The sequence below is a fragment of the Theropithecus gelada genome, chromosome 1 (genome assembly GCF_003255815.1).
Source record: "Theropithecus gelada isolate Dixy chromosome 1, Tgel_1.0, whole genome shotgun sequence".
Classification (NCBI taxonomy): domain Eukaryota; kingdom Metazoa; phylum Chordata; class Mammalia; order Primates; family Cercopithecidae; genus Theropithecus; species Theropithecus gelada.
Genome location: NC_037668.1, coordinates 209258568 through 209286535, shown reverse-complemented (window position 1 = coordinate 209286535; position 27968 = coordinate 209258568). Strand labels below are relative to the sequence as shown.

Below are 27968 nucleotides of genomic sequence, written 5' to 3'. Positions count from 1 at the left end.
TGAAATCTCCTATTTTAAGCCTAGTTTAAGCCTGTGGAGCTAACCTTTACCAATCTAAGTTGCCATCCAAAATCTCTAATTAAATTTTTCTGAAAAACAAAACCAAACCAAAAGAGGCAAAAACAGGCAAGCTCTTTACTGCCACCTACCGTCAGAAAAAAATAGCCCGTTAAGTGCAAGGATAAATGACTTGCATGGAAAACTTGAGGTATGAACAAGGAGACCATATGTATGGTCTGGTTTGCAGACAGTTCCTGTTGTCTTGACATTTATCCATCTTAGCATGTGTCCTGACCCCTTTTTCTCTCAAAATCCTGATTTGGATTACAAATTTTGTGGTTGTTACTGGCTTTTTCCATACATCATTTAAAACACTCAAGTCAGGCTTATCTCTCCCATCTAAATGCACACACACACACTTCTTCAATCGGAGCCCTCTTCCCAGCTCCCATTCTTTCGCGTTCTGATCGTCATGACCAAACTTCTCAAAATAGTAATGCACACACCATTTCCACTTCATTACTTCTCATTCTCTACTCAACTCACAGTACTGTCCCTTCTGCCCTACCTGTTCCTCAAAACTGCTAGTTACCTGCCCACTCTCAAATTGGCAGACACATTGCTGCCTTGATCTTGCTTCATATGTTGTCAGTAGGCATACGCCACCACGCCTGGCTAATTTTTGTTTTTGATTTTTTTAGAGACAGTGTTTCACCACGTTGGCCAGGTTGTATGCTGTTGTCTGCACTCTCTCTGCCATCTTACGTCTTGTCTTGGGTGACACATCCTCCTGTTTTCCTCCTGTAGTCTGGGTTCTTGTCAATGTCCTTTACAATTTTCTCTTCCCCTGCTCACACCCTAAATGTTGGTGTCTCCCTTCATTATCGCTCTACAGATTACGCCTGGGTAATCTCATCTTATGAGTTCTACTGCAGTCAACTTGCTAAAGATTCCCAAATTCATTCATTCACTCATTCATTCACTGTTCATTCAATAAATATTTATGGAGGACCTACAAAATGCCAGTGACTCCTCCAGGTTCTGGGATACGTCAGGGAACAAAAGGGGAAGGAAACTTTCTGCCCTGTGTAGACAGTAAGACAACAAACTATGAACAAAATAAAGAAGTAAATTGAACAGTATGTTTAAGAGTGATAAGTGACACATGGCCGGGCGCGGTGGCTCACGCCTGTAATCCCAGCACTTTGGGAGGCCAAGGTGGGCAGATCACTTGAGGTCAGGAGTTTGAGACCAGCCTGACCAACATGGTGAAACCCCGTCTCTACTAAAAATACAAAAATTAGCTGGGCGTGGTAGTATGCACCTGTAATCCCAACTACTCCGGAGGCTGAGGCAGGAGAATGACCTGAACCCAGAGGTGGAGCTTGCAGTGAGCCGAGATCACGCCACTGCACTCCAGCCTGGGTGACAGAGTGAGACTCCATCTCAAAAAAAAAAAAGAGTGATAAATGATACAGAATAGAGTAACAGAGATTGGGAGTGGTGGAGGAAGGTTTTTTAATGGAAGGGACAGGGAAGGCCTCATGGAAAAGGCAACATTTTCGTTGACTTAAAGAAGGAGGAGTGAGCTATGAAAATATCTGGAAGAAGAGCAGAAAAAGTGCAAAGATCCCAAGGAAAGAATGTGCCTGTCCTATTCATGGGATGGAAAGGAGGCCAGGATTGTTCTGGAGCAAACTGAATGAGAAGAGGGGAACAGAGGATGAGGTTAGAAGGGTTCAGGCCTGCAGATGACAATGGCCTGCAGATGACAATGGCCTGCAGGTCACTGTAAGGACTCTGGTCTCCCTGTGAGAGAACAGGGGAGCCATTTGCAGGGTTTTAGGTAGAGAAATGACATCATCTTTTATGTCATTCACCAGAATCTCTGTTTTAGGTCAGATTCCTACGGAAACATACTCTGAAACACAGGTTGTGTACAGGTTTACTGGGGACTGCTTTTGGGAATGCCGGTAAGGGAGTGAGGAAAGCAGAATTGGGCAGAGGGAGAAGTTGGACTGTGATGCAGTTGCAACAGAGGCCACGGGATGGCTCTTCAGAGTTACTCAAATCTTTACACCGCTCCTTAACTAGTCATTGGATGCAGGTTGTCTCTTGGGAGGGAGCTGTACCCTTGGATGAGGCAGCCACCTTCAGCCAAGGGCAATTCCCAGAGAGAGAGATTCAACTGAGACTCCTCTGCAGTCAACACTTTCCATCCTGAACTGGGGAGATACACCACGGCATCTTAGAGTCAGCCCCTGCACCCTCAGATAGATCAACTCCATATAGAAACACCCAGGATCCCTCCTCCATCTTCTGGTTGGCTCTTGCTAATGCAGCTTTTCTCAAGACTTGAATGACACTCATCATCTCCGCTACTCCACACAGACGGTACATTTTCCCCACCCCCAGCCAGTCTATTCACCACATAGCAATGTGAGTGATCCTGCTAACACATAAGTCAGATCATGTCACTCCTTTGCTTAAAACCCACCATGTAGGTCAGGTGCGGTGGCTCATACCTGTAACCCCAGCACTTTGGGAGCTGGATGGGTGGATCACTTGAGGTCAGGAGTTCAAGACCAGCCTGGCCAACATGGTAAAGCCCCATCTCTATTAAAAATACAAAATTAGCCAGCCATGGTGGCGCACGCCTGTAATCCCAGCTACAGGAGGCAGAGGTTGCAGTGAGCCAAGATCGCGCCACTGCACTCCAGCCCAGGTGACAGAGTGAGACTCTGTCTCAAAAAAACAAAACAAAAACCCACCATGTAACTACTCCCCTTTCATTTCAGAGTAAAAGCCCAAATCTTTGTCATGATTTACATCATATGCTTGGTAGGGACTACATCATCCCCGATTATTCTCCTCACCACTCACTCTGTTCCTGTTACACTGGCCTCCCTCCTTTCCTTGAGCACATTTTTGAAGGACAGTTTGGCAGTGTCTATTTTCCTACTCTTCTTGGAGAAGCCTAAGTCAAGATGCTTTCAGACTGAAATGTTAATAATTCTATCTGCTAGTGTAAAGGTTGTCTTCTGCAAAGATTATATGGTAGTCACATCACAGGCATTTAATTTAAAAGAATTCAACTATTGGCTTAAAAAAGAAAGAGAAGCAATCATTTAAATAGCACACATTACTAAGGCAGTATATACCCACCTGAGGCAGAGTGCCAATAGTCCTGAAAAGAACATCTGAATGATTTTAAGGTTTCCCAACTATTCGCCAAAAAAAAAAAAAAAGTGAAATTTGTTGTTTAAGTGACCAGACAAGATGGTTTCCTTGAGGAAGAAAGTGAACAACTGAAGCCTGATGAGAAACTTTAATGGTAAAGAATTAGAGGGCCAGTGGCTTACATCTGTAATCCCAGCACTTTGGGAGGCTGTGGAAGGACCGCTTGAGGTCAGGAGTTCGAGACCAGTCTGGGTAGCATAGTGAGAGCTCATCACTACCAAATAAGTAAATAAGAATTAGAGGAATGAAAAAATACTTTTACAGAATTACATATACAAAAATGTATATACTGTGTATTTTAGGCTATTTAAGAGATTTTCAAGGGCAATTTTTATTTCATTGGCTGATCGCATTGGGCCCTGTACTAGAGAAAAGAGAACCAGCAAGAAGTGACCCTCACATGGAAGGGATGAGAAGGTGCTTGGAAGTGTCATTAAGGGGCTGGGGTAAGGCCTAAGGGAAGAGATAGCCAGTAGGGACCTCTACTGGGGGACCATAGGAGCAAGTTTATCTCATATCAAGTTAAAAGTTTTCTGTGTGTATCTTCTCAGGCTAAATCCTTTGTTTTATTTATTTATTTATTTATTTATTTATTTATATTTTGAGACTGAGTTTCACTCTTTTTGCCCAGGCTGGAGTGCAACGGTGCAATCTTGGCTCACTGCAACCTCTGCCTCCCGGGTTCAAGCAATTCTCCTGCCTCAGCCTCCTGAGTAGCTGGGATTACAGGAATGCGCCACCATGCCCAGCTAATTTTGGATTTTTAGTAGAGATGGGGTTTCTGCATGTTGGTGGGGCTGGTCTCAAACTCCTGACCTCAGGTGATCCGCCCACCTCAGCCTCCCAAAGTATTGGGATTACAGGCATGAGCCACGGCGCCCAGCCAATCCTTTTAAATTTCTGTTAAACATGACAGCTATGTCTTAGCTGTGATTTGGGGGATAAAGGGAGGCACTAGGTCTGTGTTTGGGGTCAAAGCAGAAGGATCTGGGGCTGTGGCCTAGAGAAGTGGTTATGAGTTGAGGTGCTTGATCGAGAACACCAGAGCAGTCTGGAACGAGAGGTGGCAATGAGAGTGATGATGATCTTGTGGAAAAGAAAACATGCCTCAGTACTTAGAAATATTGAGAGAGGGGACTAAGAATTTCTGGAGTTATACAGGTTAAGAGAACAGATTGCATTCATGGGGATTGAAAAGGAGGGTGCTTCCTCCCTTTCCATCAATGGAAAAGTAAAGAAATTTGGAAAAATTCAGAATGTATATACAAGAAGAAATATCTGGGCTATAGTGGCTAAGTCTGGAAAGAAAGATTGGGGTGGGCTGAAGAATTCTAACATTATATATTTTGTTTACATTTGTATTACATTACTTGTGTTTGTTATGATAACCATGCATTAGTTTTTTATGAAATATAAGGTTTAGGGGAAAGTGGAATAACTATACAAATTATTATAAAATTCATTAGAAATAGGCCGGGCTCACGCCAGTAATCCCAGCACTTTGGGAGGCCAACGCAGGTGGATCACCTGAGGTCAGGAGTTCAAGACCAGCCTGGCCAACATGGCAAAACCCTGTCTCTCTAAAAAATACAAAAATTAGCCTGCTGTGGTGGTGCGCTCCTGTAGTCCCAGCTACTCGAAAAGCTGAGCCAAGACAATTGCTTGAAACTGGGAGGCAGATGTTGCAGTGAGCCCAGATCTGGATGACAGAGAGAAACTCTGTCTAAAAAAAAAAAAAAAAAAAAATTAGAAATAATATATATGTGAGAAATAAAGAGTATTGAGAGGGAGAATTGCCCTCTGGATTACAAAAGATTATACAACTATGATCATTAGAGTATTATGGTACTGATGAAAGGACAGACGAATGCAAAACCGCAGCTTGGAAACAAATACTATTACGTTAAAAAATTTTAACAAATTGAGGTGATGTCGTAAAATAATAATGGGCCAGGACAATAGTTAGCTATATGAAAAAAATTAATTTTGAGATCCTTGCATTACACCATATTCCTAAATAAATTCCAGATGGATTAAAACATTAAATAAAACAAACAAGCATATTGACCAGATCTCATGATCAGAATCATCCTAAAATATGGAAAAAAAATTAAATATTGATCATTTGAATTTATAAAAATTTAAAGTGTTTTTGTGTCCTAAAAGTTATAAAATTAGAAGGCAAGAAAACTGAGGAAAAATAAATGGCTTATACAAATGGATAAAAGGCAAGATACATGAATAATTCACAAAAGAAATAGAAACAGCTAATGAACATAAGAATATTCAGTCCCACTGATGAAAAAGTTTTGTCCTTTGAATTAGTTAAGAACTTTTTAAAAATATAAGGTAAGTGGGATAAGAGAAACATATTGAAGGCAGACATACACATTGAAACAATAGCAGTATGAATAAAGCGGCTTAAAAATAATATCAGACAAGGAAATTATCTGAAATGTGGAAAAAGTTTTGTGCACAGAATTGGCAGTATTACTTATTATAGTGGAATAATGGAAACAACCTGTATGTCCAATAATACGGGACCAGATAAGAAATTATGGTGTGGACAAATAATTAAGTTATATTTTCTGAGACTACTAATTAAATATGAGAAGGCTTATAGGTTAGGTGAAAATAGTTGGATATAAATTCTTATTTATAGTATGAATGGCCAAGTTTTTTAAATGAAAAAACTTTAAAAAATGTATGAATTGTATGTAGTATGATTTTATATTTTTGTTTTCCAAATTCCTTTTCATGATCATGTATTACTTTTGTAATCAGAAAAGAAAAATTCTTCTCTAGAGCCTTCACAATGAAGTCCAAATTCCTCAGCATAGTTTACGATTACAACCTGACCTCTGCCTTCTGTTCACCTTCTCACCATTGCCCTGTTCCTAACTTGCACTAAGGTCATACCAATTGCTTACGTTTCCCTAACTGCCGTGTCATCACTAGCTCAGGTTTATTTATTTATTTTATTTTTTATTTTTTTGCCTACAGTGCTCTTGAATGCCCTTCCTACTTTCTGGCCTTGTTAACTGACCACTTTGACTTCAAGCCTAGCCCTGTATTTTCAAGGGACAGCCTCCTCTGGGGACCCTCAAGTAGAGTTAAATATAGTTGGCCCTCCATATCCCTGGGTACTGCATCTGTGAATTCAACCAACCTCAAATTCAGAAAACAAGCAAACTTGAATTTGCTGCATGCCATTGAATCCACGTGAATGAAGTGACGCGTAGACATCATATTAGGTATTATAAGTAACTTAGAGAAAATTTAGAGTGAGAGGATGTGTGTACGTTATATGCAAATATTATACCATTTTATATAAGGGATTTGAACATCCATGAATTTTGGTATCCATAGAAGGTCCTAGAACCAATCCCCCATGAGTAGAGACAGCCATACCCCCTGTTTTGTGCCGCTCTAACATCCTGTGCATTCCTTTCTCAGAGCACTTTTCACATTGAATTGCCATCATGGTTACCAACCACCCTCGTTCATCTCTCCCTAATTCTAATTCTGTTAACTTGTTCCTACTTACACTATGAGCCCCTTGACTGCAGAGACTATTTATATCACTACTGAGTTTTTCTATTCTTTCCATTATACATACTGTCACCCTTACTTTTTTTTTTTGAGAGACAAGGTCCCACTCTGTCACCCAGGCTGAGTCCTGTGGTGTGATCACAGCTCATTCTAACCTTGAACTCTGGGGCTTAAGTGGTCCTCCTGCCTCAGCCTCCCGAGTAGCTGGAACCATAGGTGTATACCACCATGCCCAGCTAATTGTTAATTTTTTTGTAGAGATGAGGTCTTGCTATGTTGCCCAGGCTGGTCTTGAACTCCTGGACTAAGTGATCCTCCCACCTCAGCCTCTTAAAGTGCTGGGATTACAGGAGTTACTCTCTTGCAATCTTGACTCACTTTAGTCATGAGATTATTAGGGGATAGTAGAAAACAGGTAAGTGGAAAGGTCCCTGGTCCTATGAACAAGTACTATAGACAGCTCCCACTGTGATGTGATTCGAAGGATGTTACAAAGTTATTCAAAACTATTTTTGTTACAAGCCTGTAAGAGTGCCAGTGAAAAACTTCACCTCTAGGTTGTGAGGTGAAACAACACCTTGATTCTTTAAAATATTAGGATGACTTATGTTTATTCTTCCCTTTAGTGCTCATTGTAACTTGGAACAGCTGTTTAAATACTGCTATTTAATACTGCAATCTGTCCCATTTCAATCCCACACTCACAATTCCCCTACCCGGCCCTAATTGTTATATTTTCCAGAGCAGGAATAACCTTCTAACATGCTGGTTGAGTATATTTCTTTATTATGTCTATAGTCTGTGCCCTACCCCCCATCGACACAGGATAGGGAGCTTTAGTTTGTTCACAGGTGTACTTAAAGTACCTACAAAAGTTCCTGGAACATAATGGAAGCTCAGTAAGTATTTGTCAAATGACTAGCTCTGCTAAAATGAGGGATTAGTCCTCTTTTTGGATAACTCACTCTATCCACAAAATGAAAATTTTACAATATCAACAGAGGCCATTTACTACCTTTCTTGAGGATAAAAATAGTATTCCTTTTCTGACAACCAATTATTACTTTCTTTTGTTTTTGTTTTGAGACAGAGTCTCGTTCTGTCACCAGGCTGGAGTGCAATGGCGCGATCTCGGCTCACTGCAACCTCTGCCTCCTGGGTTCAAGCGATTCTCCTGCCTCAGCCTCCTGAGTAGCTGGGACTACAGGTGCCCACCGCTACACCCGACTAATTTTTGTATTTTTAGTAGAGACAGGTTTCACCATGTTACCCAGGCTAGTCTCAAACTCCTGCCCTCAAGTGATCCGCCCACCTCGGCCTTCCAAAGTGCTGAGATTACACGCGTGAGCCACCGCGAGCCAAAGTACTTTTTTGGTCTGAGGTGGATCTTCTGTCATCCAAGACTTTTTTTCAATAATACAGTCACCTGTTTCCACACTTGTGGAAACTTAAAAACAACAACAACCACCGCGGCCGAGCGCGGTGGCTCACGCCTGTAATCCCAGCATTTTGGGAGGTCGAGGCGGGCGGATCACCTTAGGTCAGGAGCTCGAGACCAGCCTGGCCAACATGGTGAAACCTCGTCTCTACTGAAAAAACACAAAAATTAGCTGGGCGCAGTGGTGGGCGCCTGTAATCCCAGCTACTCGGGAGGCTGAGGCAGGAGAATCGCTTGAACCCGGGAGGCGGAGGTTGCAGTGAGCTGAGATCGCGCCACTGGCACTCCAGCTTGGGTGACAGAGTGAGACTCCGTCTCAAAAACAAAAACAAAAACAAAAGCCGCCCCATAGGCCGTTCTCATCCTTCTCTCCCATCCTCACCCCAGTGCCCTCACCGCCCCGTCCCCGCTTTCCGGCTGCCTCGGCGCGGGCCCGGTGGGCTCCCACTCCGGGTAACGCCGCAAGACGCGGGGCCGGCATTCTGCCTGGACGGCGTGCTGCGGCCGCCCTTCCTCGGGTCCCCGAAGCCCACGTTCTCCCAGCTCGCCCGGCTCCCGTTTCGCTCCCAGCTCCAGTATGAACCCGGAGCACGTGCAGTGCTACCCTGATTGGCCCGTCGTCATCGTGCTCCACAGCCTAGTCCCCCGCTCGCTGTCCGTCGCCCTGCGTTCCCAGAGCACAGAACCGGGCAAAGAGCCGGAAACCCATGGCACCAGAGCTAATCCCTGATGATTCACCGCTCCAGGCGCGGGCACTCGGGCTTCCTCGCCCCGCTCTTCGGGCCAAGGAGACGTCAGCAGGATCCCACCTCCCACAGCAGGCGAGGAAGCAAGCACCCAGAACAAAGGAGCTCTGCGTGATTTCACACAAGAGCCACTCGGATTTCCTTCAAATCTGAGGCAAAGCGCATTTCCCTTCTCGGCTCGGGGCAGCCTCTGAGCACCGGCTCTCCGGCACTACCTTCCCTGGGCCGTAGGGTGGCAGCAAACGCCAAGGAGGATGCGCATGCTCTGTGTGGGGCCTCTCGCTTTGCCTCCACGGCTGCCGAGTGACGGAAGCGCGTGCTTAGGATTATGGGAAATGTGGTTTCTAAACCGCGGGCGCCCCCTGCCCGGGCCCAGAGCGGGACTTCAGCTCCCGGCCGGCCGGCGGGCGCGGGTGGGAACGCGGAAGGAGAGGGCGGGGCGAGTGGGAGAAAAAGGTGGGCGGAGCCGGTGGGAAGGCCGGGCGGAGGGGGCGGGGCTTCGGCCGGCTAAGCCGCCGCCACCCGCGGTCTGAGGGACCGGAGGAGCGGGGCAGGTAGCAGCTAGGAGCCCCCAGGACGGCGCAGAGCGCGAGGGTGGGCGTGCTCGGAGTGGTCGCGCGTCAGCCGCCGCCTCTCAGTCTCCGCACTTGCAGGTCCCCTCCCTCTCTGCCGGGACGCGGGAGAGCCCGGCTCGCGGCGGGGGCGGCCAATGCGAAACTGGCTGGTGCTGCTGTGCCCGTGTGTGCTCGGGGCCGCGCTGCACCTCTGGCTGCGGCTGCGCTCCCCGCCGCCCGCCCGCGCCTCCGGGGCCGGCCCTGCAGGTGAGGTTCGGGGAGCCGGGCGAGTTGGCGGCCGCGGGGGGGTGGGAGGCCCGGCTCGGTGCCGCGGGGCTTCGCCGGGAATTGCTGGAGGCGGGGGAAGGGCCAAACGCGACGGTCCCCAGACGAAACAAACGGCTCTTTTCATCCTTGGAGCGTTAACATCGGGCAAACTTGAGGGAGCTTTTCTCTCTTCGTGTCCCCGCCACTTCTCACCTCCCCGTTTCCCTTAACGGCCGCAGAGCCGGCGCCCGCAGCTGCAAGTCCTTCGCCTGCCCCCGGGCCTGGTCGGTGGTGTCGGACGCCGCGGGTTCGCCCGGGAGCGGAACCTCGTGTGCCCTTCAGCCGCCAGCGCCTGCTGATTTGGGAGCTCGGGCTCTGAAGTTGTTTTCTTCCCCCCCAAGTTGTTGGTCTTTCTCCGTCAAGACTGGGGTTTTAGTGCTATGGATAATGTGTGTGCGTGTTTTCAAAGGTGGCTGGGTTTTGCTTTTAAGGAATAACTTTGCTGTAAGAATATACAGTAGTTCGTATTCTTGGATTATGATGTAAGTTGGTTAAACATCTAGACATGAAATAGGGCATGGCCGAGAGTGGAGTTGTTCCTGTGAGTTTGGGTCGCATAACCTGGTAAAGCAGTTTACGTGGAAATACCGAATTCTTTAACGATCATGGGTATTTACGCTAAAACTTAATCGCTCTTGGGAATGAAACCTTTGTTCTTGTTTCGCGTCACAGCCTAATAGAATGCTTTACTCACGGTGCCCAGTGGATTATTTTGTTAGTGGGTTCCACCACCCTGAACACTACATTAGCTTTCCCTGTATCTTTAAGGGCTTGCCCTAGCACATGAAAGAAACCTGGAAAACTCTTTTAAATATTGTATAATACTTACTTTGTAACTATACTGGGACTTTGTTTTCCTTACTATCTCTCCCAAAAACAGCTGTTTTCTAATCCAAAAGTTCTTAAAATTAGAATTGAGTATTTGCAGTTCAGCACTCTATGCCTTATAAGTAGAAAGTATTCGGCAATCCTCAAAACAGTCTCAGTTATATGAAATTATGTTGAGGTTATTTTGGTAACAATCTCTTTTCTTATTAGATCACTAGCTCTTTGAAAAGAATTTGTGTGACCTGAATAGAACTGAACAGTATTTAAGTGGTTTAATGAAAGTACAGTGTTACTGTGCACTTAACCAGTTAATGGGCCAGGGTTTTGCTCAGTGTTTTTTAGGTTTTTGTAAAGTGAACTAAGAAGAGAGTGCCATATATAAAAAATGCTTTGTAACATCTGCTTGTGTGTCACAGCTTTCTCTCTTTTGTTGTATGAGTGAGCCCTGCTGGAATCTCCTTGCAGAGCGTCATTAAGTCTGTGTATGACCTTAATGGTTGTTTAGGGTTCAGTAAAACAAACAAAAACGGAAATCTTAGTAGACTTCAAACTGAAATCTTGGTAGACTTGCTAGGCAGTTTCTTAATTTGAGACAAGTTTTTCCTACTCCCTTACTGCACATGACGGATGATTCCTTTATCTACCATCCAGTTAGACCAGGCTAGATTAAGGAAATGAAGAAATAGAACATAGAGAGAGACAGGGTAATAATGTAGGTAAGAAGATCAACACTGGTTATGTTAATTAACTTTGGCTTTGAATGAGTACTGTGTATCTGATCAGATAATAAATAGGATTTTTTTTTTAAGTTCCGGGATACCTGTGCAGGACGTGCAAGTTTGTTACATAGGTAAACGTGCGCCATGGTGGTTTGCTGCACCTGTCAACCCATCGATATTTTAATAATCTAAATTAAACTTGACTGGCGGGGCGCGGTGGCTCACGCCTGTAATCCCAGCACTTTGGGAGGCCGTGGTGGTTGGATCACCTGAGGTCAGGAGTTCAAGACCAGCCTGGCCAACATGGCGAAACCCTGTATCTACTGAAAATACAAAAATTTGCCGGGCATAGTAGTGCATGCCTGTAATCCCAGCTACTCAGGAGGCTGAGGCAGGAGAATCACTTGAACCTGGGAGGCGGAGGTTGCAGTGAGCCAAGATTGCACCATTGCACTCCAGCCTCAGTGACAAGAGCGAAACTCCATCTCAAAAAAATTAATTAATTAAACACGACTGACTTCTACCTTTCCTTTTTTCCTTTTGGTACTTTCAAAACTAAAAGCAGTGGAAGCATCTTAAATGCTAAAATTTCCCATAATTCCTTTACTGTCACATGGTCACCTTTACAGTGACCATTGTGCTGTCACCATGTTGAAACTGAAATAGTTGGGTGTTTTTACAATTTAACGCTTTTACTTTAAGCCTAACAGGAAAAAAAAAAAACACAAGATTTTGCTAAGTATTCTTTTCTTGAATTAACTTTTTTTTTTTTTTTTTTTTTGAGATGGAGTCTTGCTCTGTTGCACAGGCTGGAGTGCAGTGGCGCGATCTCGGCTCACTGCAAGCTCGGTCTCCCGGGTTCACGCCATTCTCCTGCCTCAGCCTCCAGAGTAGCTGGGACTATAGGCGCCCACCACCACGCCCGGCTAATTTTTTGTATTTTTAGTAGAGACGGGGTTTCACCGTGTTAGCCAGGATGGTCTCGATCTCCTGACTTCGTAATCCACCCACCTCATCCTCCCAAAGTGCTGGGATTACAGGCGTGAGCCACTGCGCCCGGCCAAATTAACATTTTTAAATGTATTTTTTTTCTCTTCTACTACTTTGTCTGTCTTCAGTCTCATTAAGTCATGGCAGTTTTGTTTTGTTTTTTGTTTTTTTTTTGAAAGATTTACCTTCCCTGAATATTAAAAAAAAGGCTCTCTGGCTGGCAGTTAATTCAGCAAATATTTGAGAGCCTATTCTGTGCCAGCTCCTATTGTAGGTGTGGAATTACAGCAATAATCAAGCTAAACTTCCTGCCCTCATGTAGTTTACAATTTAGAAGGGAAGACAGAGCATCACAAATAATTATAAATATCACAGCGGTAGTGATAAGTATAGTGAAAAAAGATAAAGCAGTGTTAAGAGATTAAAGAGATGGTTTTAAATAGGTCAGGAAAGTCCATTTCATTCTGAAGAGGTAACAGTTGAGCAGGGACCAGAATGAAGTGAGTGAGTCACGTTAGTTCCAGAATCAGCAACTTTTTAAATGTGATAGCTTCCCTTAAACCAGTCAGGGAAAGCAACTGGTAAAGAGGAAGTGAAATGCAGCACACCTAAGGGTGACAGAGGAAAATGCAGGTGGAGATAACCATCGGACCCAGAAATCTAAACATAGGATATCTTGATTACAAAATACTCGTTTTGGGTAATGCCTTAAGTAGGAATTATTTAACAGTTAATTTAGAAAAATGATGTGACAAAAGAAGACTTCTCTTTCTCTTTGGAAAGAAAGAAACCAAGACAAAGGAGCATATTCACTCAACAAGTACTTGAGTGTTAGGTTCTGTGCTGGATGCCGAGTCCCTGCTCCCAAGGTGCTCACAGTAGCTGATGGAAACAGACGTAGGGCAAGTAGAAGGTCAAAAAGCAAATTGAGCTTGCTTTGTAATTTTGCCTGGGGTGAGTTTTTCCAAAATTGTCCCTATATGCTAATCGTGTCTCTGTGCTTCAGTTTCCTTATTTATAAAATGATGATCTCATAGACTTATTGTGTAGATTCAGTTAATGAAACACCCAGAACAGTGCCTGTTTCATAGTAAACACTCCGTGAGTTTTAGAGAGGAGTGGTAGTCTAGTGGCGGCTGATGCCTGTGCTAGTGTGTTTTGGGAGGTGTCTTTGGTAGTGTGTATGATGATTGTTCTTATCATTAGAGCTATGATAGGCTTACATGTTTTCTTCATTTTCAAGATTTGTATCTATTTGTGACTGATCTCTTCCAAGAGCATGCATATGAGAGTGGAATTTTGGTCTGATTTTTAAGACTCTTAGACTTATTTTGAGCAATCAATTTTGATGTCAAGCTTCTTTAGACTTTTTTTTTTTTTTTTTTTTTTTTTTTTGATAAACATTTTCTCTCTGTCGCCCAGGCTGGAGTACAGTGGCACTCCATCTTGGCTAACTGCAACCTCTGCTTCCAGGTTCAAGCCATTCTCCTGCCTCAGCCTCCCGAGTAGCAGGGATTACACGTGTGCGCCACCACGCCCAGCTAATTTTTGTATTATTAGTAGAGACTGCATTTTGCCATGTTGGCCAGGCTGGTCTCGAACTCCTGACCTCAAGTGATTTATTCACCTCGACCTCCCAAAGTGCTAGGATTACAGGCATGAGCCACTGCGCCAGGCCCTCGCTTAGACTTTAATATACCTTTGGGTGTCCACTCAGTGCAGAGTCGAGCAGGTTGCCAGACTCTTAGGATATATTACATATTAAAGAAAAGAAATAGTTCTTACTGTAGGATCTCAGAAGAAAACAATACCCCAAAATAAGGCCTCAGAAGCAGCTGTCTCTGACCTGCTGCTGCTGTCCTCTCTCTGGCCTTGCATTCTCACCTGAGGCTAACTGTAGAAACTAAAATCCCTCTTCCCCAAAGCCATAAAACCTAAACATATTACTCTTAACTACCCCCCCACCACCTTTCTATGTAAAAATTACCTAACCTACCTTCTTTGATTACAGGTCATAAGAACCTCATATCAGAGAGGGTCCTATCCCACACCCAGTAGGAAAGTGTATACTCTGAGAGGACAAGAAGATTCTAGACAGGCCTTGCCGGGTTTTCCAACTCCGTCTGTTAACATTAGATCCTAACCTTTCTGTCCAATCTTACTTCCACATAGCTATCCATACTTGGTTAAACCTAAGCATAGAAATGGGCAGTTTCTCCTGTATCTTTACGGATCAAATAAATTTATATGCCTTTCTCCTATCAATCTTTTCTCAGTGATTTTCACCGAACCTTCAGAGGGAAAACTTTCCCTTGGCCCTTACGTTACTGTCAGGGAGCTTTCTTCGGGTTGTGATTTATTCCTGACGTTATGAAGATTTTGTTTACTGCTGTATCTGTGCCATCTAGAACAATGAGCATAGGAGATGCTCTATCATTTGAGGGAGAAAATCAGGAGAATAAAACTGGCGCAGCTTGATAAATTTTCACAAATTGAACACACCCAACTAATCACCACCCAAAGTTAAAAAAAGAAAACTATCAATGCTTCAGAAGTTCCCTTCATGCTCTGTTCTGTTGCTACCAGGGGTAGTAACCAGTGGCAGAAATTTGGCTACTTTTGTACTTTATATAAAGGGAACCATCTAGTACCTACATAGTTCCTATAGCGTGTTTATCTTAATATGATATATTAATAGAATAATGTTTAATGATACGATTAACATGTAATTTTAATGGCTGCATAGTATTCTGTCATATAGCTACACCATAATTTATTTAATGAGTCCCTTATTTATGCATTTATGTAGCTTGCGGTTTTTCGTTATTAATAGGTGACACTATGATTAATAAAGATCTTTGAGTATATCACTGATTATTTCTTTAGGTTGAGTTCTTAGAATTGCTGGACAAAATTATACCATTCTAAATTATTTGACACATTGCCAAATTGCCCTGCAGATGGCTGTACCAAATTACATTCCTTCCAGCAATGAAAGAGAGTAGCCACTTTTTTTTTTTTTTTTTAGAAGGAGTCTCGCTCTGTCACCCAGACTGGAGTGCAGTGGCCCAATCTCGGCTCACTATAACCTCCACCTCCCAGGTTCAAGCAATTCTCCTGCCTCAGACTCCCAGGTAGCTGTGATTACAGGGGTGCACCACCACGCCCAGCTAAATTTTTTTGTATTTTTAATAAGGACGGGGTTGCACCAGATTGGCCAGGCTGGTCTCGAACTTCTGACCTTGTGATCTGCCCTCCTTGGCCTCCCAAATTTGAAGCTGGGATTACAGACATAAGACACCATGCCTGGTGGAGAGTAGCCACTTTCTTGAAATCACTAACAACATTTCCTTGAAGTACCCATCATTTAGTTACTATCATTTAAGAAGACATTTGTCAGTTTGAATGCAGGAGAAAACTGGTGTCCCATTGCTCTAATTCAAACGTGATTCTTATTGAAGTTGAACATGTTTTCATAGGTTTGCTATTTGCCTTTTTTCTTTTCTGAATTATCTTTATGTCCTTTTGTATCATGTTTACTTCTTTTTTTTTTTTTTTTTTTTTTTTTTTGGGTATTGAACCAGGAAGCTTTATTTACACAGTAAAAGTAACAAGCAAATTCCTGAGAGACTAGAGCGGCTGGAGCGCAAGCCACGGCCTGTGCGGGGAGGCCAGGCTGCAGGGGCAGGCAGGTCCTGGGCCCCGGGTCTACGCTTTCTGGTCGCCACACTTCCTGAAGCTCTGCAACACCCACAACATTCAGCTCAGGGAAGCTCCTGCAACCCCAGAAACAGCCTATGTGCTATCTGTCACCCAAGCCCCCAGGACAGCTTCCCCACGCACTGAAAACACAAATCATTTGCCAAAAAGACTACGCTAGGTCAGACTATCCTATCTAGGCTACAAGATCTCCACTTCGGTCTGCCATTAAAAAACAAAACAAAACAAAACCTTTCTCTTTTCTCTTTAAAGAGGCATGACAGAGGGGTTTGACCAACAGCGTGGACATGGCAAGGTGCGGCATCATTGCCATCATGTTTACTTCTTAGCACTTTTTTTCCCCCTCTGTTTCTAGACACCAGAATCAACTAGGTACCCTGGTACCCTGTTCTTGTAACATAAAACAAAAGGTGATAAGAGTTTAGAGCCAGATTGGTAAGGGGAGCTAGAAATTCGAGCAACATTCTTACACAGGTATTTTATTATGCAGCTACTTTGGGTTTTGTACTGTGTAACACAGTACTCAGGAGTCTGTTGGACTAATTTACTTTAATGGTATGTGGTTTAAAAAACCTATTTTTCTGAAATTTGACTTCAGTATATCTGGAAGTATTTCTCTAAAAGACCACAATGTGCCGTGTTACTTCCCCTCTGCAAGGAAAAGAGAAATGCATGTAAAGTAAAGCAGTTGAACAGAAACAGCTTAGACCTGGGTTAGAAGCAGGGGGCATTGAGAGTGGCAGAGAGGTGGAGTAAGATCAAAAAGTAGTTTACATCCATAATCCATGGGATTTTCACATGCCACATGGTTATCTTTGTATTTCTTTATTATTTTTAGAAAAATCTTGTTTAACAATTATATGGAGAATTCAGGTAAAAACCAGTTAGGATGCCCTCATATTAGTCCAGGTGAAAAAACAGACCGAACTGAGCAGCAGCTAGAATTAATGACAAGAAAGGGATAGATTTGAGAAATTTTCATGAAGATTTTGAGACATCAAGAAAAGATTAAATTATTCTCTGTGTAATCTATTTCTAAAAAATTTGCTTTGATTAGCCATCAAAAATAAGGTAGTAAATTTTTGGCATTAAAAGTGATGTTTCAAATATTTTGAAAGTTTGCTTTTGTGCAGCATCCTTATTTTCTGATGATGTCAGATAAAAGAGGCATTTAGATTAAATGTGGTTTTTTCCCTACAGCTTTTAATCTTTTGAGATGAGACTTTGAAACAAATGAAATAGAATATCTAAAACATTTTTTTGTGTCAATTTTCTCTAAATAAGAAGTTGAAGCGCAGGGATTTAAATAACTTCATACTTACGTAATACAAAATGTTGGCTGTGGAATCAATGTCGGAACCTTTGCCTCCTTCCTGACACTAGAATGTACATAATATTTCTGTGTGAAAAAGGTGGGGAGGCATATTTTCAATTTTATGTAGTCATTTAAATTAGTCTCCGAATTCAGACACTCATTTAGAGTGAGTTCCAGCACTAGGTACAACTTCCATCGTATAATTATGTATTTGAGAAAAAATGTTCTGAGCCATGAGTTCAAAAAAATTGATGTGTTACCCAGCATGTTCAGTGGTCCGCTTGTTGCTAATTCACCAGTTGAACTGGTATTGTGCATTAAAAGATCAGAATTTAGACTCAGATAAGCTATATTAAGCTGTATAGCTATAGACTAGAACAGTGATAAAGAATGGAGTTAGATTGCCTGGGATTAAATCTTAGCCCAGCCATTTCCAAGCTGTTTGACTTAAGTTACAGAATTCTCTGTGTGTTTCATTTGTTCAGCAAGTACCAGGCCAGGCGTGGTGGCTCACCCCTGTAATCCCAGCACTTTGGGAGGCCGAGGTGGTGGATCACAAGGTCAGGAGTTCAAGACCAACCTGGCCAAGATGGTGAAACCCCATCTCTACTAAAACTACAAAAATTAGCCAGGCATGGTGGCAGGCGCCTTTAATCCCAGCTACTCGGAAGCCTGAGGCAGGAGAATCACTTGAACCTGGGCGGCAGAGGTCGCAGTGAGCTGAGATCGCGCTACTGCACTCCAGACTGGGCCACAGAGTGGGACTCCGTCTCAAAAAAAGAACAAGTACCTACCTCAATGGGTTGTGAACGTTAAGTGATACTCTATATGTAGTGCTTTTCACAGATTAGGTATTCAATAAATATGGCCTATTAATAAGCTTAATCCATGAAAATTTGAGTTTATTTAAAAATAAATTTTGTCTTTATAAAAGAATTCATTTTAGTACATGACTCATTGTAGGGTGAAATGATAAATACCTATATTCCATTTGAAATGGAACTTTTTTTTTTTTTTGAGGTGGAGTCTCACTCTTGTTGCCCAGGCTGGAGTGCAATGGTGTGATCTTGGCTCACCACAACCTCCACCTCCCAGGTTCAAGAGATTCTCCTGCCTCAGCCTCCCCAGTAGCTGGGAAAACAGGCAAGTGCCACCACGCCCAGCTAATTTTGTATTTTTAGTAGAGACAGGGTTTCTCCATGTTGGTCAGGCTGGTTTCAAACTTCTGACCTCAGATGATCCGCCCACCTCGGCCTTCCAAAGTGCTGGGATTATAGGCGTGAGCACTGTGCCTGCCCTAGAATGGAACATTTTAAGAAATATATCTATTGTGGAAAATAAGGTATCTACACAAAAATTTCTGTATTAGATCCTTAAAATTATCCTAGTAGAAAGATCTGTTTTTATTATTTTAATTGGGCCTTCGAAAAACATATCAGCATGGTTTTGTTGTCTTTTAGACTGAATACCTAGATCCCATGGTATATAAAAACATTGCATTTAATGTAGTAAAGAGTCTGGGCTTCAGTAATTTATTTTTGGAAACTTTTTGGATCAGTTCCCACCACTGGAGAAAGAGATGAAATGGATACCTCATCAGAGCTATATATAGTCTCCTAGCTCTCAAGCCTTAAAACTGGTGATGGAAAACAAGGACAAAGTATATCTTTCTCTTCTGTCTTCTAAGGACAAGTTTTAGATGGAAATGTAACCCTGCCCATTAGACCTTATGACAATAAAAAATGAGCCGTTCAGAATGACTTGTTACTTTATTATTTTTTTTTTTTTTACTAAAAATGTTGCTTTCCCATCATTCTTTAGAATATTTAGTAGGTAGTAAAAGGTTTACTGGCTGTAGAATTCATTGATATAAATAAGGGTTGCATTATTTTCCAGTATGGAAGTCCTTCAACTTCATCCGCCAAGCTTAATACCTAACATTAATGTAGGACTTCACTTTTCAAAGCACATTTTTTTTAGTTGCCATTGAATGCCTCCTATGTGCCTGATACTAAACCAAGAGCTTTATACATGTTATCTCATTTAATTTTTACAACAGCTTTATGAGAAGTATTATTATACCCATTTTGTAGTTGAGGAAACTGAAGCTCAAGAAGCTAAATAACTTATAACTAATATATGATTGAGCCTGGATTCTAACTGTGGCCTAATTGACTCTTAATGCTTACTGGTTTTTTATGCTACATTGCCTTTTGAAACAGATTCTTACCACAAACATCTTGTTTGTTTTGAAGAATTAATATACTTATGTGAGCATGAATACATACGTATATACATGAAAGACAAAAAAGACTCTACACCAAAATGTTATTAGTGGTTGTCTCTGGATACTGGGTTTATATGTGATTTAAAAATTCTTTTCTTTGTATTTATCTGAATTTCCTACAAACATATACTTTGTAATAAACTTATGATTCATATTGAACTTCATAGTAATTGATACATGACTTATTTCTAATGTATTGTTCTTATTTCTAGATCAGTTGGCCTTATTTCCTCAGTGGAAATCTACTCACTATGATGTGGTAGTTGGCGTGTTGTCAGCTCGCAATAACCATGAACTTCGAAACGTGATAAGAAGCACCTGGATGAGGCATTTGCTACAGCATCCCACATTAAGTCAACGGTAGGTTTTCTGAGTTGTTGCCTTGCCTGGTTTATTGAAATAAGAGTTCTGAAAAACCTAGCCAGGCATGGTGGTGTGTGCCTGTAGTCCCAGCTACCCGGGAGGCTGAGGTGGAAGGATTGCTGGAGCCTGGAAAATTGAGGCTGCAGTGAGCCGTGATTGCATTCCAGCCTGCGTTCCAGCCTGCGTGATGAGAATGAGTCCCTGCCTAATTAAAAAAAAAAAAAAGTTCTGAAAAACCTTATTTTGAATAGAAATGTTCATTCAGATATGTGGCCTCTTCTTGGGAGAAATGGCTGTTTCATTTGCTTTTCTTCCATATAGTTTGGGCCAAAAAGTAAATTTAACCAACATTTTAAGCCAAATGATAGTTGGAAGAGAGTATATTCACTGGTTAGCATATGTAGTATTTAGATACCCAGTGTGATTTGTTTGTTTTTTGCTTTGATTTAGAATAGCAATTCTTAAAAGGTTCCATTTTAGAGCAGTTTTCTCCTTAGACACGTGCATGTCTAAATATACTTTTCACTAACTTCACAGAGATAAATTTAATTTTTTTCAGTTTTGTAGTATTTTTTAGTTGTGTAATCTGCAGTGTGTGTAATATGCCATGCTCTTTTTCCTGACTACCCTTCCAAAACTGAGCTTTGGTAATCCCTTTCATGCTGACGTTAGATAGCTCTCAGCTATTAGTTAGGAGCCCAAAGCCTTAGTCTGTTCTCAATGAGATCAGCCTCTGAAGATTGTGTGGTGAGGGACTAGGAGAAGAAATGCATAGAAAGTTGACTTCTATTTATGTGAAGACTCAGGTGATAAGCAGAGAATGCCCTTTCAGGATAGAAGAGCACTGGCACATTTGTGACTAAGTAGCTATACAAGCAAATTGCAGTTGTGAATTTTTTTTTTTTTTTTGAGACGGAGTTTCGCTCTGTTGCTCAGGCTGAAGTCCAGTGGCCCGATCTCAGCTCACTGCAACCTCCACTTCCTTGGGTTCAAGCGATTCTCCTGCCTCAGCCTCCCATGTAGCTGGGATTACAGGCACCTGCCACCATGCCTGGCTAATTTTTGTATTTTTAGTAGAGATGGGGTTTCACCATGTTGGCCAGGCTGGTCTTGAACTCCTGACCTCAGGTGATCTGCTTGCCTCAGCCTCCCAAAGTGCTGGAATTACAAGCGTGAGCCACCAAACCCAGCCTAATTGTGAATTTTCTTGTCGCTAGTAGTGCTTTCTCATAGTAGCTTTCATTCCTTTTGAAGACAGGTTTCTTTAGTTCATGGTTGCAGTGATAATAGAGCCTATTACACAGCAAATGAAAGACCTCAGAATCATCACTACTATCAGAACCACCTCCAAAAGCTGTACTTCCTATAGTATTTTCCTGTCAGAAAACAGTGACTCCTCCACCAGTTGCTCAGACCAAAACCCTTAGTGTTATCCTGATTTTTCCTTTCACCTGCCACGTCCAGTCCATCAGCATACCTTCCTAATGCTGCTTAGACCAGACCCAGAATCTGACTTCTCACCGCCTTTACCACTACCATCTGATCTAGGCTGCCATTACTTCTCACCTGGATTATTGCAGAAGTCCCCTTCTCTGAACTTACTGCTTCTACCTTTGACCCCTACATTTTATTTTCCATACAGCAGCCAGAGTGATCCTTTTAAAATTAGTCAAATTATGTCAATGCTCTATTCACACCCCTCCATTGACCTCCTTTCTTGCTCAGAGTGAAACCCCAAGTCTTTGTTGTGGTCTTTGACCTTATCTACATACACCGGCCGCCTTACTGTACTTTCATACACTAAAAGTGCTCCTGCCTCAGGGCCTTTGCATTTGCTGTGTCCTCTCTCACTAATGTGCTCGGGACTCACTTCCTTCAGGTGTCTGCTTAGATGTCACTCTAGCAGACAGCCCCATATTAAATAGCAGCCCATCCCTATCTTGTTTCTGTCTTCCCTTAGTTGGCCTTAATTTTTTTTGGTAACACTTATCACCAACTGGCATCTGTATTGTATTTAGTTGTAAAATTGTTTGTCTTCCTCCACTTGAATGTAGGTTTCATGAGCACTGGGGGTTCAGGTTTTTTCCTTGGTGTTTTCGCAATACCTAAAACCTAGCTTGGTGCAGACTAAGTCACTCAACAACTATTGAATGAATGACTCAGAACTAAATGTAATGAGTAAAGTTAATATTCAGACATTCACCACTAATTTATTTGCCATCATAACAGTCTTGCTTTAAATTTAGCACGCTCGATTTGTGTTATGAAAATGATCAGCTATCTGTATAAAAATAGATATTAGGCAAAAACACGTTCCTGGGACATAGTAATTTTGTGTATCTAGTAAGAGTACCTAGTAAGATGGCTCAAAAAACAAATTTGATACATACTAGCAATAATTTAGTTAGCACATTTACTCATTTCTGTTTATACTTTTATTCCAAATGCTAGTTGTCTATGAAAGGTATTCTGCCTTAATTGGTAATTAGTAACAGAAACTGCATTTCTGTGGTTATGGCATATTTTCCATTCTTGCATTTCTCCAAAGGACCCAAACTCAACACTAAGTACTTCTGTAAGTAGATAGTGTGGTATGTGTGGTAGAATACAAAGATAAACACAGTATAGCCTGAGTGTTAGGAGGGGCTTGACATTTAGTAGAAGGAAATAGGTATGATAGTGTAATAAAATGTTACATGTGCTGTGATATAAATAGGTAGAAAAGAGCCCGGGGTGTATGAGAAACTCCTAACGCTTCTATATAACTGGAGCACAGGGCTCGTGGTGGTGGGGGAAGGGTTGTGGCACAGTGTGAGAGAAGTAGCCAGGAGAGGTAGGACAGCAGAGAGATGTATATAAAGAAAAGAGGGGGGAAGCATATGACTGTGAGAGGCAGACAGTGAGCAGATCATGTATAACAGGCATGCGGAAGGTTGAGTGGAAGGACAAGACCTATTGAGGCAAGGACTGCTGAGGAGCTGATCTGCAGAGGTGACCTTATGAGAGAATAAGGTCATTGAATGTAGAAAATGAAGGAGGAGGCTGGGAAGATTGCTAGTGTTCTGACTTGGAGAATAGTGGAATCAATCAAAACAAAAATACTACATGAGAAGAGCAAGTTTCATGGGAAAGAAGCTCAGTTGTGTATGTGTTGACCTTGAGGTTCCTACAGGCAGTGGTGTACTGTTGAAGGTTTACTAACTGGCTCTCTGGGAAAAAGGATGCTTATGTGTACATACATGTTTATTATAAATTTTATTGACATAAAGGATATACAGCAGTAATTGACAGATAATGACCTGTACAATACTGTTTATCGTAAATTCCATGAAGTCAGTTGATTCTCATAGAATGCTTTTGTTGTTTGTCGGACTCTCCTATCTATGACCAACTTCTGGTTGCAGTTAACAAAAGAGTATAGTTCTGACAAAAGTCTTTCTTTTAAGTTAAACAGTGAAGACTAAATTGACAAGATATGTCAGCTTTACACTTAATAAAGTCAGTGAGTTCTATGCTGTATCAGGTAATAGTTTTTGAATACTGGAATTGTATCTTCCTTGACTGTTTTTTTGAACTATTCACTCTGTAATGGCTATAGACAGACACATTACATTAAGCTTAATTTGCATTATCAACATTTTCTCTATACTTTCTTAAGTCTAGACCATCAACAAAACAATAAACCAAACCCTTATTTGTACTATTTGCCGGTTTCTAGGGTGTGAATATTCCCACCATGGCCAATACAGGTGACTAACGTAACATCTCTGAACACAGAGTCGGGGAAAGATAAGCAGTAGCTTGCCATGTATACTATTCCACCATGTAGATGTAATAAATATAAATTACCTCAAGAACATAAATAATAGTAAAATGTAGTAAAACATTGTGATTAATTTGAGTATTTCCTTTTTTTGATATATATTTAATTATAAGGTTATATAATTTAATTTTAAATAAAGGCTGTGTTTAGTAACTGTCTCACAAAATTTCTGAAAAGTTGACAGTTGACTCTCAGAAGTCAGTAGTAGCAGGCTTTAGCACACAGCTGTCTGTGGGTTATCTAGACGAAGACGTCCAATGAATTTATAGGTCCTTTACTTAGAACATGGATCTAAACTAGAGTTACTAATTCAGGACTGGGCACAGTGGCTCGCACCTGTAATCCCAGCACTTTGGGAGGCCGAGGCAGGCAGATCACTTGAGGCCAAGAGTTCGAGACCAGCCTGGCCAAAATGGTGAAACACCATCTCTACTAAAAATACAAAAATTAGCCAGGCGTGGTGGCACACGCTTGTATTCCCAGCTACTTAGGAGGCTGAGGCAGGAGAATCGCTTGAACCTGGAAGGTGGAGGCTGCAGAGAGCCGAGATTGTGCCGTTGCACTCTAGCCTGGGTGACAAAGCGAGACTCTGTCTCACAAAAAAAAGGAAAAAAAGGAAAAAAACTAGAGTTACTAATTCAGGAATCACTCCCATGCTAGTTGAAGCCTTGAGAATAAATAATCTTGTCTAGGGAAAGGAAGTAAAAAAAATGAGTAGATTGAGAAGAGACCCAAGGGCAGAGCCCTGAACTAATCCCCCTCTCAGTGGACAAGCTGGGGAATAAGAGCCAGTGAAGATGACTGAGCAGGCCGCAGAAGGAAGGGAAGAGAGCATTTTAGGGAACTGGGCAGTATCAACCCGTGGAGAAGCCAGGAGGGTAAGAGTTGAAGAGTGTCTATTGATTTGGCAGCAGCTCATTGGTTACATTAGTGGAATCTCAGTGGAGGTGGTGATGTTAAAGCTAAAACTCTTGTTTTATAAAAAGAGCGGGAAGTAAGAAACAAGAGGCTGCAATTTTAATTTCTTTGTAGGACCTCAGTGTAAAGTGTGATAGCAAGGAAGGATGGAAGGTGAAGAGAATAATTAGAGTCAGGATTTTATCATGTTTATACTGTGGAGGGAAGGAGCCACTAGTTACAGGGGTAACCAGTGAAGCAAGGTCTAGGAGAGAAGGGGATTTCTTCTTGGATGGAAAGACCTATTCCTGAGCAAAAGGAACACCTTCTGAAACAGAAGAAGGCAACAAAGGAAAATTTTAGATACAGGTATGTTTTTAGGTGTGGGCATGAGAAGCTGACTTTACTATAGTTTGCTTTTAAATGATATGAACATTTGCTGGTAGCGAGGCCAGACATATTCTTACTTGCTTTAATATAGCATTTATAGCATTGCAATGAAGGACTCATGCATAAGTAACTTGGTAGTTAGCGACTTTCAATTTGCTTGTTCCCCCATTTTGCTAGACTAGAAAAATAAAGGTAGAGAATTAATCCTCATAAACACTTGTGTCTCAAAGTAAAAGCTCTGAAATGGGCATGAGGAAACGTGCATGTGCGAGGTGAAGATCAGTAACTGATGTTAATGCCAACACATCTCTCAGTGTGCTTGTGAAGTTCATAATAGGTGCTCATGGCTGTGAAGTGCCTGTGGAAGACAGGGAGGATCCTTATTCCTGTAAACTACTCAACATCACAAATCCAGGTAAGTCATCTTTTCCCTCGACTGCCATACACATTCTTGATGTTGAGTAAAAGTTGCTAAGCTTAATAGTATGGAGTCTGTTTTCGTTTTTTATTATTTTATTTTATTATGTGTTTTAGAGACAGGGTCTTGCTATGTCGCCTAGGCTAGCATGCAGTGGCACAGTCATGGCTCACTATAACCTCAAACTCCTGGGCTCAAGTGATCCTCCTGCCTCACCACCCTGCTAGGACTACAGGCATGTGCCACGACACTTGGCTAATTTTTTGTAGAGTTGAGGTCTCGCTGTCTTGCCTGGGCTGATCTTGAATTGCTGCCCTCAAGGGATCCACCAGCCTCAGCATCCCAAAGCATTGGGATTGCAGGCATGAGCCACCATGCCCTGGAGTCTGTTTTTTTTTTTTTTTTTTGAGACGGAGTCTCGCGCTGTGTCACCCAGGCTGGAGTGCAGTGGCGCGATCTCGGCTCACTGCAAGCTCCGCCTCCCAGGTTCAGGCCATTCTCCTGCCTCAGCCTCCGAGTAGCTGGGACTACAGGCGCCCGCCACCACGCCCGGCTAGTTTTTTTCGTATTTTTAGTAGAGACGGGGTTTCACCATGTTAGCCAGGATGGTCTCGATCTCCTGACCTCGTGATCCGCCCGCCTCGGCCTCCCAAAGTGCTGGGATTACAGGCTTGAGCCACCGCGCCCGGCCGAGTCTGTTTTTAATAGACTAAAATATCTTTCATCCAAATTTATGTCTCATCTTTTTTTTATTTTTTATTTTTGGAGATGGAGTCTTGCTATGTTGCCCAGGCTGGAATGTAGTTGTGCCATCTTGGCTCACTGCAACCTCTGCCGCCCGGGTTCAAGAAATTCTCCTGCCTCAGCCTCCCGAGTAGCTGGGATTACAGGTGCCCACAACTGCGCCTAGCTAATTTTTGTATTTTTAGTAGAAAGGGGGTTTCACCATCTTGGCCAGGCTGGCCTCGAACTCCTGACCTCGTAATCCACCCTCCTCAGCCCCCCAAAGTGCTGAGATTACAGGCATGAGCCACCACGCCCAACCTGTTTCATCATTTTTGACAGATTGACTTGGGGTATCTGTAGAGATTCTTTACAGAATCGAAACTTCGGGATCCAGAAGACTCTATTTTTCAGTGTGATTCATATGCATTTGGAAGTTCCTTATGCTTAGATAAATCCTGAATTACCAAATTTTGAACTTTTGGAAAACTGCTGATTTTACCAGTTAATTTATAATAACCTTGAAGAAACAAATATTATGAATCACTTTCTCTTAGAATTATTATCTAATTTATTTCTGTAAAAGAAAAAATAGTAAAAAAATTTAAAACACAAGTAACATTATTTATGCCTTAAAATTAAAAGTTTGTAAAAATTTTGGTGAGGGTAAAGAAAGCTTCTCCAGCACTTTGGGACACCACAGCGGGAGAAAGAGCACAAAACCAGCCTGGGCAACATAGTGAGACCCTATGTCTCCAGAAAAAAAAAAATTAGCCAAGTGTGGTGGCTCATGCCTGTAGTTCCAGCTGCTGGGAGGCTGAGATAGGAGGACTGCAGTTCGAGGCTACAGTCTGAGCCCAGCAGTTCGAGGCTGCAGTAAGCTATGATCTGTTCACTCTACTGCACTCCAACCTGGGTAACAGAGCGAGACCCTGTCTCAAAAACAAAAAAACAAAGACAACAAAGAAAGCTGATCCTAATTAGGTTCTCTGTGTCATCAGGGAACCAGTTTTAGGAAGCTGATAAATTTATAACTCTCTGTGTTTTTTAGCACTTCCCATTATGTTCAGCTGTGTTTCTAAGGGAGGTTAAACTTCCAAGTCTTAAATATGCTGATTAGGACTTCTGATATTTTAAGGTTTGTTAAAAATGTATAGTTAAATAACACCTCACTTTTATAAGCAGGCTCCATGGCTCTCAATCCAAGCTCTGCCATTTTCTAGCTGTGTGACCTCCTCTGCCTCAGTTTTATCATCTGTAAACTCAGGGATAAAAGAATCTCCCTCATGGAGATTGACATAAGGATGAAATAAGTTGATACATATGATGTATTTAGAATAGTTCCTAGAAGGTAGAAGGTACTGAACATTATTTTAAAGAGCCTGCCATTTTATAAAGTTGGGCTTCAAACAGCTTTTTAAATAAATTGGACAATATATTCAGGTCTGTATTATAAAACAGAGGTTTCTTAATTAGGACGTCTATGAATTCAGTTAACATTGTAACCAAATTTTATGTATGAATTATGAGAAAGTCCTTTGGCTTTCACTGGGAGTCTTTTTTTTCTTTTTTTTTTTTGAGACGGAGTTTCGCTCTTGTTGCCCAGGCTGGAGTGCAATGGCGTGATCTTGGCTCACT

General features: G+C 42.2%; 1 protein-coding gene across 2 annotated transcripts in view; it reads left to right on the top strand.

Annotated features, from left to right (window-relative positions):
- The first annotated feature begins 9457 nt into the window (after positions 1 to 9457).
- Positions 9458 to 27968, top strand: part of B3GALNT2 (beta-1,3-N-acetylgalactosaminyltransferase 2) — a 62970-nt gene continuing 44459 nt past the window's right edge. The window contains exons 1-4 of one of the 2 annotated variants that reach the window (XM_025361504.1): positions 9458 to 9797; positions 18450 to 18572; positions 19929 to 20076; positions 25504 to 25604. In XM_025361504.1, coding sequence (XP_025217289.1) covers positions 9686 to 9797; positions 18450 to 18572; positions 19929 to 20076; positions 25504 to 25604 — 484 coding nt within the window. In that variant the 5' untranslated portion in view covers positions 9458 to 9685. The remainder of the gene's footprint in view (positions 9798 to 18449; positions 18573 to 19928; positions 20077 to 25503; positions 25605 to 27968) is intronic. The other variant, XM_025361494.1, reaches the window with a different exon arrangement.